At 46.2% G+C, this 22,750-nt stretch overlaps 1 protein-coding gene across 1 annotated transcript in view; it reads left to right on the plus strand.

Moving 5' to 3' along the window:
* Window positions 1-10,957: 10,957 nt before the first annotated feature.
* opn4a (opsin 4a (melanopsin)) overlaps window positions 10,958-22,750 on the plus strand; it is an 82,170-nt gene continuing 70,377 nt past the window's right edge. Inside the window, exons 1-2 of the mRNA XM_041176105.1 lie at window positions 10,958-11,010; window positions 20,539-20,672. Coding sequence (XP_041032039.1) covers window positions 10,973-11,010; window positions 20,539-20,672 — 172 coding nt within the window. The 5' untranslated portion in view covers window positions 10,958-10,972. The remainder of the gene's footprint in view (window positions 11,011-20,538; window positions 20,673-22,750) is intronic.

Raw genomic sequence — 22,750 nt, forward strand, 5'->3', positions numbered from 1 at the left:
CTGTGCAATGTGCATCTGTACAATTTCACAAAATATTTATCTGTATAATGTTCACCTTCTGACAGTCATTATCACCTCCTTGTCTCTCCGCCTTGTGTCCTTTAACACTTGCTATCACTGCTTTTCAATAGATTAATACTTTTTTTCCCAGTGTTATTTACTTCTGTAGTTATCCCTGCGGCACTTGTGGCGCCCTTTTCCTCTCCCATCTCTCTCTCTCACTCCCTCCAAGCAAACAGCAAATGTTAGAAACCCAAATTAAGAGCAGAAAATGCTGCAAACAGCATTGAATTAACCTCCTCTGTTTACAGATGGCCAGATAGTACTTGCAGCGTTCCCTGATGTCTGAACCCACCCTTTTTATCGTCCCATTTACCAACCTTCCTTCATACAGCTTTCCAAACTTTTTAATCCGACATTTCTCTTCATCCGCCTGTTACCTCTGAATGTTTTGAACATTTGAATTTACTTGTTCAATTCCTGTGTTTTCTACTTTTCATTTTCGGTTTTTTTTAAATCCAGGTATCATTTCGCCTGTTTATCTACAAGTCTCTGTCTCAGTCCATCTTCACTCTATGATTCTCTTAATTTCTGTCGCCTCTTGACCTGTGTGTCTACCGCCTCACCATAACAAGTTAACGTGCCGCAACGCTCTCTTTTTAAACATTCCCGACCCGGGGTGTCCCTGAACACAGCCACATGAAATGCAATCGACTAATCGCGATTTACATTGCAATGCCATATCGATTTTTCTGCTACCGTCACTCTTTCCAATATTTCGTTACAATTTACACAATTTCGTTTGCAATGTCCACAGATGGGCAGGTCCCGCCTCAGAACCCGAGAGGTGAACTGGCTCCCAGTTTGCTGGGTTCCAACACTGCAAAAATCACACACACACACACCCGTCAAAACAGCTAACAGAGAGCGCAAAATAAAGTCTACAAATCGGAGAGTTCAGGCACTTTCTTACAGACAATAAAATGTTAACCGCAATGAGGTGTCGAGTAAGAATCCACTCATTAAAGTTTGAAATCAGGAAGACATGACCAGATTTAAAGTTGGGGGCTTGCAAACTTAAAATAGATCTTACAAATAAGTTTTTTAAAAAAAAATAATTTACAAAATTATACATTTGTGGAATAATCGACCAGATAGGAACAGACGGGCAAAATATTCGGGGCATTTGAAACGATTGCTGAATGATATAAAAGAGTGAGCTTTGACTGATGAACATCGATGAGAGAGTTCGGTTATCAGAGCATTGGGCTTTGATCGGAGAATTAGGGTACAGGACAATAGAAGAGTTAGGGTGTAAGAGGGGTGGACTTCCATGGAGGGCGGAGGTGCGGGTTACAGTATTAAAGAGATGGTCTTCGCTGGGAGGGTTACAGCATTAGATGGGTTTCAATGGGAGAGTTACAATATTAGATGGTCTTCGATGGGAGAGTTACAGTATTAGAGAGATGGTCTTCAATGGGAGAGTTACAGAATTAGAGAGATAGTCATCAATGGGACTGTTATAGTATTAGAGGGATGGTCTTCAACGGGAGATTTACTGTATCAGAGAGATGGTCTCCAGAGTGGAGAATTTCAATATTAAAGAGATGATCTTCAATGGGAGAGTTGCAATATTAGAGAGATGGGTTTCAATGGGAGAGTTACAGTATGAGCAAGATGGACTTCAAGGGAGAGTTACTGTATTAGAGAGATGGACTTTGAGGGGAGAGTTACTGTATTAGAGAGATGGACTTCAATGGGAGAGTTCCAGTATTAGAGAGATGGACTTCAATGGGAGAGTTAATGTATTAGAGAGATGATCTTCAATGGGAGAGTTGCAATATTAGAGAGATGGGTTTCAATGGGAGAGTTACAGTATGAGCAAGATGGACTTCAAGGGAGAGTTACTGTATTAGAAAGATGGGTTTCAATGGGAAAGTAACAATATGAGTGAGATGGACTGCAATGGGAGAGTTACAGTATTAGAGAGACGATCTCCAATGGGGGAGTTACAGTATTAGTGAGATGGACTTTGAGGGGAGAGTTACTGTATTAGAGAGATGGACTTTGAGGAGAGAGTTACTGTATTAGAGAGATGGACTTCAATGGGAGAGTTCCAGTATTAGAGAGATGGACTTCCATGGGAGAGTTAATGTATTAGAGAGATGATCTTCAATGGGAGAGTTGCAATATTAGAGAGATGGATTTTGAGGGGAGAGTTACTGTATAAAAGAGATGGACTTCAATGGGAGAGTTACAGTATTAGAGAGATGGACTCGGATGGGAGAGTTGCTATATTAGAGAGATGGTCTTTGATGGGAGAGTTACAGAATTAGAGAGATGGTCATCGATGGGACTGTTATAGTATTAGAGGGATGGTCGTCAATGGGAGATTTACTGTTTCAGAGAGATGGTCTCCGCATAGGAGAATTTCAATATTAAAGAGGTGATCTTCAATGGGAGAGTTACAGTATGAGCAAGATTGACTTCAAGGGACAGTTACAGAATTAGAGAGATGGACTTTGAGGGGAGAGTTACTGTATTAGAGAGATGGACTTCAATGGGAGAGTTCCAATATTAGAGAGATGGACTCGGATGGGAGAGTTACTATATTAGAGAGATGGTCTTTGATGGGAGAGTTACAGAATTAGAGAGATGGTCATCGATGGGACTGTTATAGTATTAGAGGGATGGTCGTCAATGGGAGATTTACTGTTTCAGTGAGATGGTCTCCGAATAGGAGAATTTCAATATTAAAGAGGTGATCTTCAATGGGAGAGTTACTGTATGAGCAAGATTGACTTCAAGGGAGAGTTACAGAATTAGAGAGATGGACTTTGAGGGGAGAGTTACTGTATTAGAGAGATGGACTTTGAGGGGAGAGTTATTGTATTAGAGAGATGGACTTCAATGGGAGAGTTCCAATATTAGAGAGATGGACTCGGATGGGAGAGTTACTATATTAGAGAGATGGTTTTTGATGGGAGAGTTACAGAATTAGAGAGATGGTCATCGATGGGACTGTTATAGTATTAGAGGGATGGTCGTCAATGGGAGATTTACTGTTTCAGAGAGATGGTCTCCAAATAGGAGAATTTCAATATTAAAGAGGTGATCTTCAATAGGAGAGTTACCGTATGAGCAAGACTGACTTCAAGGGAGAGTTACAGAATTAGAGAGATGGACTTTGAGGGGAGAGTTACTGTATTAGAGAGATGGACTTTGAGGGGAGAGTTACTGTATTAGAGAGATGGACTTCAATGAGAGAGTTACAGTATTAGAGAGATTATCTCCAATGGGTGAATTACAGTATTAGAGAGATGGACTTTGAGGGGAGAATTTCTGTATTAGAGAGATGGACTTTGAAGGGAGAATTTCTGTATTAGAGAGATGTACTTTGAGGGGAGAGTTTCTGTATTAGAGAGATGTACTTTGAGGGGAGGGTTACTGTATTAGAGAGATGTACTTTGAGGGCAGAGTTACTGTATTAGAGAGATGGACTTCAATGGGAGAGTTACTGTATCAGAGAGATGGTCTTCAATGGGAGAGTTATAGTATTAGAGAGATGGACTTTGAGGGGAAAGTTTCATTAATAAAGAGATGAGCTTCAATGGCCTAAAAAGTAATTCCTCCTTCCGAACATTTTTATGTTCTCACATTCAATCCTAATTTGATTCCAGGATCTGAACCTTATTTGCTCACCTCTATTCCTGGTTAACATCTGCTTTTCATTGTGTATTTATAGCCTTTATATTTTCATTCTTTATTTGACAGCTAATTGCAATCTAGTGTGCAAGGCTGTTTATTTTCAGTTATTTCTACTTTTCACTGGGAAATTCCCAGGGCTGTAAATCAACTCTATTTATCCATTATAGATTTTTTTCCATGGAGATTACTCGTCCCTCAGTCTTATCCACCCATGTGAACTTCTGGAAATGTTTGATTTCTATGTGCTACATTTAGTTCGGTTGGTAGCATTCTTGTCTCTGACAGAGAAGCTTAGTTCTGAGCTGTTCTAAGACTTGTGCACACAACCTTGGCTGACAGCTCAGTGCAGTACTGAGAGAGATGCAACGCTGGAAGCGATGTCTTTCAGATGATATGGTCAATGGCTTGTTCAGGTAGAAATAAAAAACACAGTGTTATTAAAATGTTGGGAATTCTCCAGGTGTCCTGGTCAATGCTTTACCATCGAGGGAGCTTGCTGTACACTAGTTGGCTGCTCTGGTGTGAGGCATAATGGGAGTGTCCCTGGAAAGTAATAAGGTGCTATATCAATGCACGGTCCTTGTTGCTGGCATGCAAAGACAACAGCTTGCATCTGTACAGCTTTAAATGTAGTAAAACATCTTGAGACGCTGCAGAGAACCATTATCAAAATTTGGCGCTGAGCTGCATATTAGTATTGCTGGTCAGAAGCTTCATTAAAGAGTTAGGCTTTAAGGAGAATCTTAAAGGAGGCTGTTGGGAGGGTGTTAGTTACAGAACTGTGTCTCTTAAAGAAGTCATCAGAGTCTTCAGCAGGTTATTAACTCCTAGAACCATTTACACATGTACAGTAAAGGGTACAGGCTAAGAGCTATCTCCATGATTAGGTCTTTACACATCTCTGCTCAACACCACACTGGCCCCTGAGTCTGGGTCAGGTGCCTTCTTAAATCACCATATGGACAGAACTGTACTCAGTCCCACTCTGTATGTGCTAGACCCTTAAAACAGAGACGGAGGACCTGAGGGAGGGAAACATTAGCATCTGAAGCCTGAAGAGCTGAAGGCACAGCCACCAATGGTGGGGCAAAAGAAATCAGGATGCACAAGAGGTCGGAATTGGAGGAGTGCAAAGATTTTGAAGAGTTGTAAGGCTGGAGCACACAGGGATAAAGTGGTGTGAAACTGTGGAGGAATTTGAACACAATGATGAGAATTTAAATTTCGAGATGTTGCTGGACCAAGAGCCAATGTAAGTCAATGACTGCACGGTGCTCAGTGAGGACTTAGTGTGAGTTAGAATTCAGGCAGCAGCATTTTGGATGAGCTGAAATTTACAGCGGGTGGTATACGGGAAACTGGTCAGGAGAGCATTGGAATAGTCAAGTCTACCGGTAGCAAAAGCATTGATGAGATAAGCTGCCCCTATCAGAAAATAGAAGCACAAAATGTATTAAATAAATCATGGTTCACTACTGTATATAATTGGCTAAAGCATAGAAGGCAGAGAGGAGTTCTGATTGGAAAAAGGTACGTAGCAGGTCCCCTAGGGGTCAGTATTAGGACCATTGCTTTTCTTGCTGTGTATAAATTAATTGGACCTAGACACAGGGGATACAATTTCAAAGTTTACAGATGATAGAAAATGTGGAAATATAGTAGTGAGCAGGAATGATGGCAGACTTCAGACCATAAGACACAAACCAGGCAAGAGTGGATTAAAAGTCTCTTTCACACCACAGCCAATTTTTTTTTTCCCCCCATTGACCTCAGTTGAAAACAAAATCAGGCAGAGTGTAAAACGGCTTGCCAGTTTAGTATTACCCTTTCGGGATGAATACCCAGGTCAGATCTCACACATAGATTACTGAAATCGGCAGACACGTGGCAGATGCAGTTTAATGCTTGAATGTGGACAGGTATGAAGTGGTGAACTTTGGGAGAAACAACATGGTGAGGCAGTATAATTTAAATGGCTTTTATTTTGAGTGGGTGCCTGAGTGGGGTGCCTATTCATAAATTCTTGAAGGTGGCAGGTCACATTGAGAAGACAGTTAAGAAAGCCCTTGCAATACTTGGCTTTGTAAGTAGAGGCAGCGAAACAAAACTATAAAGGATGCTAAACTTTTATAAATCACCGGGTGGGCCTCAAGTGGAGCATTGTTTACAACTCTGGGCACCACACTTTAGGAAAGATGCTCAAGGCCTTGGAGAGGGGACAGAGGAAGCCTACCAGGATGACACCAGCAACGAAAGACTTTAAAAGATAATTGAACATATATTTGAAAAGAATTAATTTACAGGATAATGCACGCTGGTGTGAGACTAAATTGGATAGCTCTTTCACAGAGCGCTCACAACCATGACGGACTCCTTATGTGCTCCAAGATTCTATGATTCAATAACTTAGGAACATAAGAAATAGGAGCAGGAGTAAACCATACGGCTGCTCAAGCCTGCTCTTCCAGGATTCTATCTTTAAAATTCTATTTTACCCCACACCAACCCCAGCTCTGGTGCATGTGGCTAAGCCCTAAACTCTGACATTCTCTCCCTAAACTTCGACCTCTCTGCATCTCTCTTATCCCTTTAAGATACTCCTTCAAATCTGCATCGCCCATCCTAATATCTCTGTCCGTAGCTCAGTGTCGGATTTTGTCCGAAAACTCTCCCCTGAAGTGCCTTGGAATAATTTACTACATGAAATGCGTTATATATATATATGCAACATATTGTTGCTATAACAAAAGTATGGGTGAGGGTTTCAGCAGCAGATGGGCTGAGGCAGGGGAATAGGGGTAATATGACAAAGGTGGAGGTAGGTGATCTTGATGATAAGACACTATGAGGTCTGAAGTTCAACTCAGGCTCATATAAAGCAGTCTTGTTTAGCCTCAGACAGGGGCCAGGGAACAAGATAAAATTGATGGCCAGGGACGGAGTTTGTGGCAGGACCAAAGTCACCTGCCTCCCCTTGCTCAAAGTTTAATTGGGGGAAATAAAGTCTCATCCAATACTGGGTGTCATACAGACTGTGTGATAAATCTGGGGCAGTGGATGGGTCATGAGGAATAGCAACAAGGTAGAGCTAGGGTGTTGAACCTGACGTTTGTTGTTTTCGAAAGGTGTCACTGAGGGGAATGTAGATGCGAAATCGGATGGGGCCATGGATGGGCGCTTGGGGGAATTCCAGAGGTAATGTTATGGGAGCAGAAAGAGAAGCCATTGCAGGCGATTCTCCGGCTACAGCTGGGTGTATAAAAATGGGAGCCAGGTGACAACAGTACCAGCCAGCTGGATAATGGAGGAGAGGCATTGGAGGAAGATGGTGTGATCTGCTGTGTAAAAGACGGTATCGAGAAGGATGAGGATGGTCACAGTGACATCAAATATCATTCATGAGTTTGATAAGGGTTATTGCAGGGGCAGAAATCTGACTGGAGAGGTTCAATCATGGAGTCCCTGGAACGCTGTAACTCCTGCCGCCAACCAGAAGTGCAACAGGAACGGTTGCACAGGTGCGCTCGGCCTACACTGCGGCCATCGGCGCATGCATAACTGTTCCTGAAGCCAGCGGCAGGATGAAATTTTTCTATATCAGAGTTACCACAGAGGCATCAAATTCCCTCCACCAGAACACCACTTAACTACTCGCAATCTATAATAAAGCAAACCATGAAAGTAAACAAAATAAATTAGTTTATTTAAATTAAAGCAAAATACTGCCGATGCTGGAAATCTAAAACAAAAACAGAAAATGCTGGAAAAACTCAGCAGGTCTGACAGCATCTGTGGAGAGAGAAACAGAGTTAACGTTTCGAGTCCATATCTTCTTCAGAGCTAAAGAGAGGTAAAAATGTGATGAAATTTATACTGTTTAAGGAGGGTGGAGCAAGTGAAGCTGGATAGAAGGACAGCGTTAGGTGGGGGCAAAGGAGAGATTGACAAAGATGCCATGAATGAAAAGACAAAGGGGTGTTAATGGGAGTGGGACTGGCTAAAGGAGTTGTTGATGGTGGCATTAAGGATAGAAAGCAAAATGTGAATATAGCAGAACAGGGGTAAGCACTCTGGAAAGAACAACATGAACAAGGGACAGACCCCCTAGTGGGGGTGGTGTGGGGGGAGGGATCAGTGGTGGGGAAAAAAGATCGAAAATAGGATAAAAGATGGAGTTAAAACAATGAATAAAAATGAAAATAAATAAAAATAAATGGATAAAAAATAAAAATTAAAAAACAAAAATGAATATTTAAAAAAGGGATTTAAAAAGGGGTGAGGATGGAGGAGAGAGTTCATGATCTGAAGTTGTTGAACTCAATGTTAAGTCCAGAAGGCTGTAGGGTGTCTAGTCGGAAGATGAGGTGCTGTTCCTCCAGTTTGTGTTGGGCTTCACTGGAACATTGCAGCAGGCCAAGGGTGGACATGTGGGCATGAGAGCAGGTTGGAGTGTTGAAATGGCTTATTTAAATATGGCCCTTCCCGCCCGGTGGGATATTATGGTCCCGCTGAACTGAATGGAGATTTAAATGGCTCACCGCATCCGCCAGGGGTGACACACTGCAGCGGAGCTGTAAAATCCTGGCCGCTATTATTCCCCCGGCCTGTTAAGGCTTTGTGCAGAGAGCCCCACCCCCCACCCCACAGCTCAGGTAGCTCAGCTGGATGATAGCTGAACTCTTAATCCCAGGTTCATTGTTTTGAGTCCTACAAGAGATAATACATTTCTTCTTAAGTATTTATTCAAAAACTCATTTTATTGATTTTTACCAAGAAAAGTTCATTGAGAGTTGGGAACCACATTTATGGAAATTCTCTGACTATATTTCTTCAGTATTCATTGAATCGTCAAAAATATGTTTTACAGAGGGGATTGTTGGTAAATGATAAGTAAAGTGGATAAAAGAACTTGCAATTGGCTAAGGACTGCACAGTATTGTTAGTCTCTGTCAAGCCAACTTGTTTGTTTTAATGACGCCAACACTGAGACTGACATGTGCAGGAAGTGCTCCCCCTAGTGTTGCAGCACAAATGAACACAGCTTTCCTGGAAAGATGGTAAAATAATTGCGAGTTGACAATACAGTCAAAGACTTTGGAGAGGAAAGGAAGGTTGCAGATGGGATGGTAGCTTGCAAGGGCAGAAGAGTCAAGGATGAGCTTTTTTGTGGATGGGGATGATAGTGGCAAATTTGAAAAGGAGGAAGTCAGCATGAGAGGAGAGGGAACATTAACAATATCGGTTAGAGTGGGGTCAAGGGAAGTTAAGCAGTCAGCAGTTCACTAGTTACAGAGTCGAGGAAGCAGGAGGTGGATTTCATTGACAAGATGAGTTTGGGAAAAGCATGAGAATGGAGAGAAACAGGGAAAGATGTGAGTACAGGGTGAGAATAGAGGGGGGAATTTGGATCAATGGGCTAAGGGAAGGAAGTGAAATGAAGAGGCAGCTGAATGGATGGTTTGAATTTTAGTAACTAAGAAATCCATGCATTCCTTGCACTTGTTGATGGTGACAGGAAAGGTGGGGTGACTGGTGTTGAAGAAAAGGTGAGTGTTACCTTTGCATTTGTGGATGGTATTCGAATGTTGAGCAGTTTTTCCGGAGGGGAGTGAGACCCGATAGTACTTTTTTGCCCTTTGCTCTTCCGTGGGATCTGGGCATCACTGGCAAGACCAGCATTTGTTGCCCATCCCTAATCGCCCTTGAACTGAGTGGCGAGGCCATTTCAGTCAACCACATTGCTGTGAGTCTGGAGTCATATGTAGGCCAGACCAGTTAAGGATGGCAGATTTCCTTCCCTAAAGGTGATTCAAGAACCAGTTGAGTTTTTTTTTAACAACAGTCAATGATGGTGACCATGACTGAGACCAGATTTATATTCTAGATTTATTAATTGAATCTAAATTCCACCAGCTGCCATTATGGGATTTGAACCAATGTCCCCAGAGGATTAGCCTGGGCCTCTGAATTACTAGCCCAGTGACATTACCATTCTCTACCATCTCTCACAGTGTAGGTAGACTTGGCAATGAATGCTAAACCAGACGTGTGCCATGTATGCTGAAGTCTGCATCTCTTGCACTTGAGGGAGTAAAAATGGGGACTAAACTAGTGGGAGCAACCAATGTGGGAAAGAGTAAGGATTATACTGTGGACAAGGGTATCAAATGTAGAGGTGAGGGTGTGAATGAGTAGCCAATAGCTGCAGATATAGCATGGCAAAGAAAGGGACAAAGGATCTGGGAAGAGTTTTTTTCAGGGGGTGGTTGCAGAAGGAGATCAGGCTGGGAGGGGGATAGGGGTTGTGAGTGGAGCGAGATACAAGAAAGTAATTAAAGATGGCCTTATCTGGTGCTTGAGGCAATAGAGAGGTTAGATCAAGAAGAGACAGTCACTGATGTAGTCTGTGGTATTTAGTATTACTTACCTTTCAGTAGTAGGATCAAAATAAGGATTAAAATATCAAGAAACCTTAGAAGTAAAAAAAATGTTTTAAAAAACTATAAAATAAATAAAATTGGAGAGACGGTAGAGCAGTGGTAATGGCACTGGCCTAGTAATCCGGCGCCCAGGCTATGCTCTGGGGACACAGGTTCAAATCACATTTGGAATTAAATTCAATTAATAAATCAAGAATATAAAGCTGGTCTCAGTAATGGTGACCATGACAACCATCATCGATTATTGTAAAAACCCATCTGGCTCTCTAATGTCCTTTAGGGAGCGAAATCTGCCGTCCTTACCTGGTCTGGCCTACATGTGACTCCAGACCTACAGCAATGTGGTTGACTCTTAACTGCCCTCTGAAATGAGCTAGCAAGTCACTCAGTTCAAAGGTAGCTCGGGATGAGCGACAAATGCTGGCCTTGTCAGCGATGACCACATCCCAAGAAAGAAAACTTGAATTCAGAAGCCATGCTGGCTTTTTGATGCTAAATTTATTTCTACACAGAGGATAACTTTTTTTCATTTTTATCTTAAAAATAGAAACTGGTAAATAAAAATGATCAGCTGAGAGTGAAGAACCTTCTTTACACTTTTCGGTGATGTTTAGATGGTGTCCCTGTTTGTCCAGGCCTCCTGCATTGAAACTTTGAGCTCTCTATATTTTTGGGATGTCTGCATGACTTCTTTTCTCTTTCTCCATTTACAGGAGGCATCGGTGACTCATGCCCATTACTATAATACCTTTCCCACCGTGAATGTTCCGGATCACGCCCACTACACCATAGGGGCAGTTATTCTAGCAGTTGGCATCACTGGCATGGTGGGCAACTTCCTGGTCATCTATGCGTTTTGCAGGTACATGCGCGCATTGCCCCAAAGTCCATGTTCCTCCGCCGTGCGCTCGCAAGCTCCCCAATGTGCTTTAGACACGGGCAAGGTTCTCCATTGCCTGGATGTACTCTGAAAGTAATGGAGGTGACGGGGGTTTGCCCACCAACTGGAGAGCCAATGAGAGTCCTGCATCGCCTATCTTAGGGAAGGCCTGCCAAATTAAGTGCCACTCAGGCACTTAACTGGGTGGCGGTGCGTCTTCCCTGGGATCAAGGACCCCTGTGGGCAGATGTCCTGCCCTGCCCAGAGCGCCGAGGGCCACCGGCCAATCAGAGGCCAGCAGCTCTGTTGAACAGCAGCCCCACAGGGGAGGTGGAGGCTGCTGCGGGTACGACACCCGCCTGAGGCCTAATTTCGTCGCCGGGATTCCAGGCCACAGGTGAGCCATGACAAAAGTGAGGTCATGTGATGGGGGTTGCAGGGAAGGGGTGGGGGGGGTCAGCAGCAAGGGCAGAGGGGTGGCTTTCAGCAGCTCCCCCCCCACCCGCCATCGCCACCTTCTTGATGCTGGGTCCCTCAATTGGGTTTGCTTGTCGAGCTCCCTGCAAAGCGACTGCCCCACCCACCACTGGGTTAATACCAGAGGCAGCAGGAAAGGGCCCTTAAGTGCACATTAATTTTCCAATTAATTTTCAATTAGTGGCAGGGCAGGTAAGCCATCCATGGGCCTTCCCACCATGGACTTGGTCAGTGTGGAGGCAGGAAGGTGGCAGGATCCCCACACATCTCCTCCCACCTGATTAAATGCCCAGGGCATTAAATTCCACCCAATATGTCCACTGGATTACGCAGATTAAAGGCTACCATGTCAATTGGGCTGAGTTTTATTACAAGAATTCTTCTGCAGTAGTTCAGTGAGTGAACGGATCATCTGATGTGATACTAAAGCTGTCCAGATTTCAAAAGGCTCAAACTCAAAAATAAAACAAGCCTTATTAGCTGTGCCATATTAGCTGATCTGAGCCATGGAAGCAGTGTGAGCATAGGGACATGAGACTATGTCCACATGGCCTTATTTCAATAAGATCACGGCTGAGTTTCTGCCCTACACTATCCCCAAAATTCTTGGTTCCTTTAGTGCCCACAAATCTATCGATCTCTATCGTGAATATGCTCAATGCCTGAACATCCACATCTCCCTGGGGTAGTGAATTTTAAAGATTCAGAACTCTCTGAGTGATCACACCTCTCCTCATCTCCATCTTAAATGACCAACCGCTTACCCTGACTCTATCAAACCCTCTAAAGACTTTATGCATTTCAATGAGATCCCTGCTCATTCTTCCAAACATGAGATAATATGGTCTATTCTAATCAATCTCTCCTCACAGAGCAGGCTTCTCATCCCAGGAATCCATCTAGTGATCCTTTGTTACACCCAGTACTCCCCAAACCCCTCTGAAGGAAGTATAAAGGCACTTCAGTGCACAGTACAACAGCAGTGGTCTCACCAAACCCTATATAATTGCAGCAAGATTGCCTTATTCTTGTACTCCATGCACTTTGCAGTAAAGGCCAAAATACCAATTACCTTTGTATTCCTTGCCGTACCTGCAAATTAACTTTCTGCAAGTCATGCACAAGGACACCCAGATCCCTCTGGATACCAACATTTACTTGTCTCTCGCTTTTTTTTTGAGGGATATTCTGCTTTTCCATTTCATCAACCAAAGTGATAATTTCCCACATTATACTCCACCTGCCACTTTTTTGCCCGATTATTTAGCTGGTCTATGTCCCTTTTCAGTCTTCTTCCAACCTCCTCTCAGCTTACTTTCACATCTAGCTTTGTGGGAAAGTGAGCTGCGATGAGGACTGGCGGGGGTGGGTAGGTTGGTGCAATGATGGACCTTAATGTCTGAGAACTCTGGAATGAATCACTGATTAAGCCTCAGCTGGCATCTTGGGCACCACACCTAGGCAGAATGTCAAGGACTTAGGCAGGGTGCAGAGGAAGTTTACTAATATGTTACCAGGGATGAGGGACTTCACTTATGGGCAGAGACGAGATCAACTCCTTAGAACAAAGAAGGTTAAGGGGAGATTAAATGGTGGCATTCAAAATCATAAATTGTTTTGATAGTGTGAATAAAAATAAACTGCTTCCTCTGGCAGGACGTTGGGAACCAGAGGACCCAAATTTAAGGTAATTGGTAAAAGAACCAGGGTGAGATGAGGAGAATTTTTTTTTCACATAATGAATTGTTGTGATCTCGAATGTATTGCCTGAAAGGCTGGTGGAGGCTGATTCATGAGTAAGTTCCAAAAGGGAATTGGATAAAGACTGGAAGTGGATAAAATTTCACGACAATGTGGGGTAAAGAAAGAGAGTGGGAGTACCTGAATAGCTCTCTCAAAGAGCTGCCATGGGCACCATTGGCCAAATGGCCTCCTTCTGTACTGTAAGATTCCTGGGCCAAAACTTTCTGGTTGGTGGGCGGGTGGGCAGAGCAGGAGTGGCCATGGGTGGGCGTGGACCCGATTGGCGTCCGCAATCAGAGCTGCACCACCATTTGGCGCGGGCGGGCCAATTAAGGCCCACCCAGTGCATTTCCGACTCCCGTGAATAGCGGGAGCATGCGAGCTGTGGCGGGTGTGCACAGACCACCAAGTCCAATGGCAGTTTGTTTAAAGGAGGGCCTGGCAGCCTCCTGTAGGCTGCTCACAATGGCCACGTCGAGATCACATCGCAGGGGGTCGGCTGAGCAGGGCACGCTGGAGGGAAGGGCAGAGGACCAGGGCAGGCTGGAGGGTAGGCCAATGCGCCCCTTGCTTTTCTGATGACTGCTTTGCTGCCCTCCTCGAGGAGGTGGCAGCACGGTGGAAGGTGCTGGTTCCCCAGGATGGGAGGAGGAAGCGCCCCTACATGACCAAACATGCCTGGGAGGAAGTGGCGGAGGTGGTGAGCTCCCACAATGTGGTGCGGTGCACCTGGATCCAGTGCTGTAAGCACTTCAATGATTTGTTGGGCTCTGGAAGGGTGAGTACCATGTTGGCATTGGGCATTTAACCCAGCAGGTAGCCTTAGCCTTTGAGGGCCCCACCCCCCCCAAGTCTTACTGTCGTGACTGCTTTGAATCATGTTGGGCATTTCTGGTACGCTGGGTGGGCAAGCAGATAGTGCCCATGCTTACATCAGCCTGAGTAGTTCATGAAATGAGTTCTCCCCCGCACCATGTGTTGCTCTTAGTCGCACATGACTACTCTGGGGGCAACCTGCAGGAGATGCAGCTCGGCGCATATTCAGAACTGCAACACATGTCCCATTCACGGTGATGAGATTGTGGAAGGGGAGCCTCAAGGTCTCGTGGGCAACAGCCATCTGCTGCCCTCAACGCTGCATATAGTTGTGCCTCCTTGCTTTGAGAGCTAAGACCTAAAGTGATGGACAGAGAATGTGTCCAAGAAGGCTGTTGGGGGGGGGGTTGGGAGCAGGCGCACTATCTTTGTGTCACTGGTCAGCAGTAGCATGGACAGGAGACACTGGAGGCCTGATATGGACCACTGAGGTTGGGGTGCGGTGTGCGCGTGCAGAGTCCGTGTGCGATTAGCTGCAATGAATGGTCTTCTCTGTTTTTCAGGAGAAGAATGTCACAATGTGTCTGAGTGTTCATGGATTGGAGGCGGCCAGGCCCAGCTCATGATGTTAAGCCGCTTCGAGCAGGAGGCCCTGGAGCTTGAGAGGCGCCATCTGCCCAGATCTACTGGTGTTGGTGAGGCTGGGGTGGAACGGCCAGATATCTGAGGTCAACAGTGACGTCTGCTCTGTCTTCCCATCATCCATAACACCGATGATTGCTCTTCCATGGGATATCCCTCTGCCCTTGCTGATTGCAACATTGCTCAGTCACAGACTGATAGAGTCAAACGTGTGGATCATAGACAAAGGTCCCTCGGCCCTTCGAAGATGCGCGTGTCAAGCACCTTCCAAAGTCACATTATCCCATTTCCAACCACTATCCCCATGGCCTTGTACGCCATGGCATCGCAACTGCACATCCAAATACTTCTTACATGTTAAGAGGGTTTCTGCGTCCACCACCCTTTCAGGCAATGCGTCCCACATTACTGTGTACAAAAGTTGCTCATCACCTCACCTGTCAACCTCAATGCCACCAGGTTACTCATCCCTCCGCTAAGGGGAAAAGTTCCTTTCTGTCGACCCTATCTATGCCCCTCATATATTGTTATAAAGCTCAATAATGTCACCCCTCAATCTTCTCTGCTCCAGGAGAAAGAACCGCAGTCTATGCTATGTCTCCTCATAAGTCAAACTCTCCAGCCCAGCCAGCATCCTGGTCAATGACCTCTGAACTCTCTCCACTCCAATCACATCCCTCCCGTGAAGCTCATTTCACAACTGCACACAGAACTATAGCTGTGGCCTAAGCAGCGTTTTCTGCACTTGCAACATGACCCCCTGTTCCTATATTCTATTCCTCGGCTAAAAAGGCAAATATGGCATTTACCTTCTTATACACCTTATGTACCTGTCCCGCTACCTCAACAGGCCTGTCAACATGCACAGCAAGGTCCCTCTGATCCTCCTTACTTTCCACGGTCCTACCATTCATCATGTATTCCCATACCTTGATTCTCCTGCCCAAATGCATCACCTCACACTTATCCACATAACATTCCATTTGGCATTTCTTAGGCCATTTGACCAGCCCGTCTGTATCCCCCTGTACTGTTAGGGTCTCCTCCTGATTATTTGCCACCCCACCAATATTCATCTCCATAGGTTTTGGAAGGGTGAGTGCATAATGAGCCAGGGGGAAAGGGATGAAGTGTGTCACTGTGTGGACGCTAACTGATCCACTGTCTTTGTTGTTCATTTCAGCATCATCAGAGCATGGCCGGCAGTTGCCCCCTCTCACACCTGAGGGCCCTCAAGTCTCAACTGCATCACACCATTTCTGCCAGGCAGGCACCAGCACAGATACTAGCACCTCGATGGGCATTGCACCATCGGTTAGTGTCCTGGGGCACAGTGGAGAGGGCACTTCACAATCGGTGGAGGAGCTGGCAGAGACAGAAAGTGCCGATGGCACCAGCAGTCGGAGGACTGCAGGAGACCAGGCACATGCTCAGTCGCTGCCTGATGATGTGCCTCTGGGGTCGTCCATGATGCAGCAGTTGCAGGAAATGTGGCCGGGTGTGCGGGAGCATCTAGGAGTGTTGCATGAGACTATGTTTGGCTTGGTGTCCGTGGTGGAGGAGTCCACGCGGAGCATCAGTGATGCAATGAGCCTCATGGCAGAGTGACATGCTTCCCCCATTAAGAGAGTGGCGACTCTCATGGAGAGGGGCCTCCAGAAGAACAAGCAGCTTCTCCTGGGGTTACGCTTGGATCTGCAAGCCCTCACAGCGCCAGTGGCCACAGCTGGTCATTGCCAGTGTGGGAGATGGTCTGGGCTTCAAGCTTCCCAGCTCATTGTCCATCCATTGATGGTGAGCAGGGAGGTCCGAAGTGACCTCACGTCAGCAGAGCAGCTGCCTGTCGTCTCTGCGGGCTCCTCTCTCGTCACTCGGATTAGAGCAACAGCTGCTCTGCCTCTCTCCCAGTGACCGCTTCTTCGGGTGAGGCTGCGATGACTGGGGAAATGCCAGCCGTGGAACTGGCAGATCCCTCCCAGGCCGGGCCAGAACAGGCTCCACAGGCCACAGGATGACCGCCAAGGTCATCGAGGCCAACAGGACAGCAGAGTCAGCAGGGGGTCTCAGATCCCACTCCGAGCAATGGGCCAGCATTAAGACATAGCACCCGTAAATGTAAACATAAGGCATGTTAGGCATGGGTTTCTCACTGGTGCTTTTGTGTTGGCCCTAGATTAGGGAATTATTATTTGTTTATGGTTGAAAAACGTTTTGGTTTGACTTTGTGTGACCTTATGATGGTGAAAATTAAAACCAGATGTGTTACCATGGCTGAGGGTGGCTCCTTTGTTCTGCATTTGTATGTTTTACATACATGTCATGAATGTTTGAGTGGACATTGAGGTTAATGTCCAAAGCTCTCAGTTGCTGATGAAGCGGCAGATTTAGCTCTCAAATGCTGAGTATGGAAGCGCCAGGCAAGGCTGGTCCTGCTGATCCATTTGTGTGGAGCTAGCTGAAGGTTCATTGGATTAAAGTCTCCTGGGTGTCCCTGCCTCCTTGGTGTAGTCTCAGGTCAGCGTTTAGCCCCTCATCATTCCCCTGTGCCTCCTCATCCTCAGAATCAGGGCTGGGCTCATCGTGTGCAGCCGCATCCACTGCATCAATGTCTTCATCGTCCACTGCGTTCCCTCTTTCCAGAGCAAGATTGTGGAGAGGGCAGCATGCAACCACTATCACCGACACACAATCTGGGGGGTACTGGAGTGCGGCCCCTGAGTGGTCCAGGAATCGGAAGCGCATCTTGAGAAGACCAATGGCTCTCTACACCACAGTCCTGGCTCCTATTGTACCGCTGCTCAGCTTCTGATTTTGTATGGCGGAGAGGCGTCATGAGCCACCTTCTGAGGAGGTAGCCCTTGTCACCCAGCAGCCATCCATCCAGCCGAGCCGGAGCACTGAAGACCCTCGGCATCTGGGAGTGTCTGAGGATGTAGGCATCATGGGAGCTGCCAGGGGACCTTGCACAGACTTGCAGAATCTGCATCCTGTGGTCACACACTAACTGCACATTCATGGAGTGGAAGCCCTTCCTGTTGATGAAGGCACTGGGCTCACCTGCTGGTGCCTTGATGTCCACATGTGTACAGTCTATAGCACCCTGGATGTGGGGGAAGCCTGCAATGGCCGTGAAGCCTCTGGCTCACTGAGCCTGACTTGTCTGGTCGCAGTGGAAGTGGATGAAGGTCAATGCACGACTGAACAGAGCGTCTGTCACCTGCTTGACACAAGTGTGGACAGCTGATTGGGAGACACCGCAAAGATCACCCACTGAGCCCTGGAAGCAGCCAGAGGCATAGAAGCTGAGGGCAACTGTGACCTTCAGAGCCGCATGGGGTCTCCACCTGCACAGTTAGGAGAGATCTCAGGCCCAATCATCTGACAGATGTAGTTGATTGTCTCCCTTGATAGCAAAGCCTCCTTCGGCACTGCAACTCAGTCACATTGAGGTAGCTGCTTCGCCGTCTGTATACCCTGGCAGCTGGATAGTGGCGTCTTCTGTGGCCTCTTCCATCTTGGTCCACCTCTTGGCCCTGCACCCCTTGTGCCTGTCCTCCCAAAGGTAGCTCCCCTGGAGGCTGATTGTGCACTCCTGGCCTCCTCTTTTTTCTACCCCTCCCTTCCTCCTCAGAGGACTGTCTCCAGTGGACATGTCAGAAGCCAGACCCAGGCTAAAGGGGAGGCCTCTGGAAAGCTGCATAAAGATTCCTGACTGAAGAGTGCTGACCTGAAGGTTCAAAGTACACAGAAAGCTGTTGGAATTCGTTCTGAACTGCTACAGATCACACAGGCAAGTTTAAAAAACTTTCTGCAATAAATACTCACAGACCAGATTGACAATCCCACTGAGCCCTCTTATCCCGCCCGTAGATGAGTTTTATTAAAAAGTCTCTTACTCGTTGCACCCATGCCCGCCACTGCACATCAAGCACAAAATTCTGCCCTTGGAAAAGGATCAGGCAGGATCTCTATTCTTGCTTCCAGAACAGTGACTAACGTTGGAAGGTGTGTAAAAAGGTAAGTACATCAGATGAAGGCCAGCCACTGTCAAATAGGTTACCAGCATCACTCACTAACTGGGACCATGTCAAGATTGAGAGGTCCAGGTAAAGTGTGAAGGGGCTCTAAAGCCAACAAGGTTCAAAGAAACAGGTGAGGCACCAGAGTAATTTGGAAAAGAGTGGTTAGGTGATGCCAACTGTGAGTGTTAAAGGACTGATGGTGATAGGGTTTAGGAGAAGCTGAGGGATACAAAAGAACAGGTTAAAATAACAGGTAGGATAATCTCAATTTCAGCAGGGAGGATAATAAAAACAGAAAATGCTGGGAAAACACAGCAGGTCTGACAGCATCTGTGGAGAGAGAAACAGAGCTAACATTTCGAGTCTTTCTCTCTCCGCCGATGCTGTCAGACCTGCTGAGTTTTCCCAGCATTCTCTGCTTTTAATTTCAGATTTCCAGCATCCGTAGTATTTCGCCTTTATTTCGGCAAGGAAGAGGAAGCTCAGCCAATCTGAAGGTCAGGAAAGCTTAGAGGAGGAATAATGATTGTCATTGTTTAGTGAAATAGGAGAAGACAGGAACGTTTGTAGAAAGGAGGACAAGAGGTGGGAAGGTAAAGATTTCAACCATTGTGTGCACGTGAGCCTTTGGGACAATCTTCTCAGGTTTTGAAGTAGCACGCACCTCTGAGACAGAGGGTGTGGATTCAAGCTCCATTTGGAGACTTGAGTACATAATCCATGCTGATGCTCCCCAGCACAGTACTGAGGAAGCAATGGACCAGAGGAGGTAGTGCCTGTCAGATGGAATATTAAATTGATGCCCCATCTGCCCTCTCAGGGACCCCATGGCACTATTCAAAGAAGAATAGGGAGTTCTCCCAGGTGTTCTGCCCAATATTTTCCCATTAAGCAACTGATTATCTGGTCATATAATTCGTTGCTGTTTGTGGGACTTTGCTGTGTGAAAGTTGGCTGCTGTATTTCTCTATGTTTTTTTATAAATTTATTCATTTATGGGATGTGGGCATCGCTGGCCGGGTCAGCATTTACTGCCCATCCCTAATTGCCCTTGAGAAGATGGTGGTGATCTGCCTTCTTGAATCGCTGCAGTCCATGAGGTGCAGGTACACCCACAGTGCTGTTAGGGAGGGAGTTCCAGGATTTTGAATTTTAAATTTTCAATTTAATATTCCACCTGACAGACGCTACCTCCTCTAGTCTGTTACTTCCTCAGTTCTGCGCTGGGAAGTGTCAGCATGGATTATGGGGCTTGAATCCACACCCTCTGTCTCAGAGGTGCGCACTGCTTTTATATCTGAGAAGGTTCTTCCAAAGGCTCACACTAAAGCCAAAATCCTTACCCAACAACCTGTTGTTCTCCTTTTCACAAACTTTCCTGTCTTCTCATCCACTACTGAATGCCAGGGACAACTTCCCTCTCCTTCGAATAGGCTCGAGTGGAGCATAAACACTGGCATGGACTGAATGGACCGAATGGCCTTGTTTCCGTGCCTTATATCCGATCTACTGTGATGATATATAAAGCAGTCGTACCAATACAAAAAAATGAAACCTTAAGTTTTTTGGGCAGCAGGGCTGGCCAGTTTAGAATGAGTGAAGTGGCCGGTGATAATTAGAGAAAGCATTGGAGCTGTAAATATGTGGAAAGAAATTCAATCATGCACTCAGTGCTGTAAGATGACGTCTTTTCCTCGGTTTTCAGCTAAATTGAAAATAAGTAAAAAAGACTTGTTTGAAAAATGCTGTTCATTTATATTTCTTGAACTCTCATCTCCACCCCCACCCCACCTTCCACCTCTTCCCACAGAAGTAAGAGTCTGCGGAGTCCGTCCAATACTTTCATTATAAATCTGGCCATCAGTGATTTCCTCATGTCGATTACACAGGCTCCAGTCTTCTTTGCCACAAGTTTACACAAACGCTGGATTTTTGGCGAGAAAGGTGAATTTCATCTTTCCTTCTTTCGTCTTGCTGTTCAGATTGTCGTGGTGGCTCTCGTGCCTGTCCAGGTCTCGGCTGCATCCCCGAAATTGTACCTTCCCACTCAGTGAAGGCTCAGGCTGTGAGCTCAGGTTCATTTTGAGGATGTAATCGCTGCCGGGGAGTTTTGATGATTTAATGATTGTTTCACTGGATTAACTGATGCTGTGTCGGAATCCTGTCGAACAAAAGCAATCACATTTGCATTGGTGCCTTGCCTTATTCCCAAAGCACTTCACAGCTGAAAAACTAATTAATTAATTCCTTTTGAAGCATTGCTGTGCTGCGAAATGTGGTGTTGTGCACAGCAAGATTCCACAAACAGCGCATGAGTTGAATGACCGATTCATCTGTGTTTGTTTCCATGGTTTTAATTGGGGGTCAGGGCACTGACAAAACTTCACATATTGCTACAGATCGCAGCATGGGATTTTTTTTTTACATCCACCCGAATAAGCAGACAGGGCCTGAGTTTAATGTCTCATCTGAGAAGCAGGACTGCTGACAGTGCAGCACACCCTTAGCGGGTAGCCAGGAGGTTGCACACCATAAGACCATAAGACATGTGAGCAGAAATTAGGCCATTTGGCCCATCTCATCTGCTCTGCCATTCAATCGTGGCTGATAAGTTTCTCAACCCCATTCTCCTGCCTTCTCCCCGTAACCTTTGATCCCCTTACCAATCAAGAACCTATCTATCTCGGTCTTAAATACACTCAATGACCTGGCCTCCACAGCCTTCTGTGGCAACGAATTCCATAGATTCACCACAACCATGGTCTTGGAGCTGAGATGCCTGGGTAGTGCAGCAGCAGGGGACAGGCACTGAGCTGGAATATGATTGCGTGCCATTCTGACTTCAGGGGTAGCAACCACTTGCTGCTCCCAGTGATACGGCCACACATTTTACACTTGGTTTGTTTTGGATCATTTCTTTGGTTCCCCGAGGGAAGAACCTGAGTGTGATGCCAGTAGCGGAGATTTGAAGCGATTTTAAAGGGGCAGAAATCTCAGGCAAAAGCTTTCTTGATAATACAGCACTCACAGGGCAGGACTTTGCGTTTTTCAGCCGGGTGAGGTAGGCGAAACAGAAAGTGAGTGGTCCCACTTGCTGTTGCCCCGGCCATCTCAGATTGTCCGATCAACTGCCTGTTGGTCAGTTAACGGCTGTCAGGCGGGTAGGAGGCCGATTAGAGGCCTATGGGGGGTGGGGGCGGGGGCTCCACACCCAATCGGGAGTCTACGCCGGGATTTCATTGGCAGAGGGGGCCATGCCGTTAACAGGAAGGTGGTCATGGCTACAAATTTAAAGCCCCCCGCCCCCACTGCTCTCTGAATCTGTCTCTATTTTTTGTTGATGGCTTTAAAAAGTGAAAAAAATCATACAGACGATGCCACCTTTACCGGCACAATCTGCTGCCTCAATCCACCATGGTCTGGGTGGCAGGCCTTTTCTCCCATCCTTGTGCTGCCGCGTTATGCCGGCCGTAAAGCACTCCCGAGCCTTCCCCCGCCTGCGCCCATAAAATGCAGCGTGCAACGAAAAATGGTGTAGAAGCGACACTTCAGCAAACTCAAAGGCTTGTTAAAATGGTGATTTAAAAATGGCTTCTGATTTCAGTACCCTCTCATCTTCCATCATGTCTGGGACTGGCATGATGATGCCGTATTATGGACCCTGCTTTCATGCACTGTATTTTATGGTCGCACAGTGGTTGGGAGGGGGCAGGGGTGAGAATTTGCGGCTATAAAATCCCAGCCTATAGAGTCGTATAAAATTTTAACAGCACAAGAGGCAGGTCATTTGGCTCAATTGGTCTGTGCCCCACATGGTGCTTGCACAGCAAACTCCTCCTCCTCCTCCCCCTTCCCCTTCCCCCACCCCCGCCATTTGCTTCATCTAACCCAGCAGCATATCCTTCACTTCCTTTCTCTCTCACGTACTTATCTACCTTCTCCTTAAATGCATCTATGTTATGCACTGCAACCACCTAATGTGGTCATGAGTTCCACATTTTAACCACCCTCTGATTAAAGAA

The sequence above is a fragment of the Carcharodon carcharias genome, chromosome 28 (genome assembly GCF_017639515.1).
Source record: "Carcharodon carcharias isolate sCarCar2 chromosome 28, sCarCar2.pri, whole genome shotgun sequence".
NCBI lineage: Eukaryota > Metazoa > Chordata > Chondrichthyes > Lamniformes > Lamnidae > Carcharodon > Carcharodon carcharias.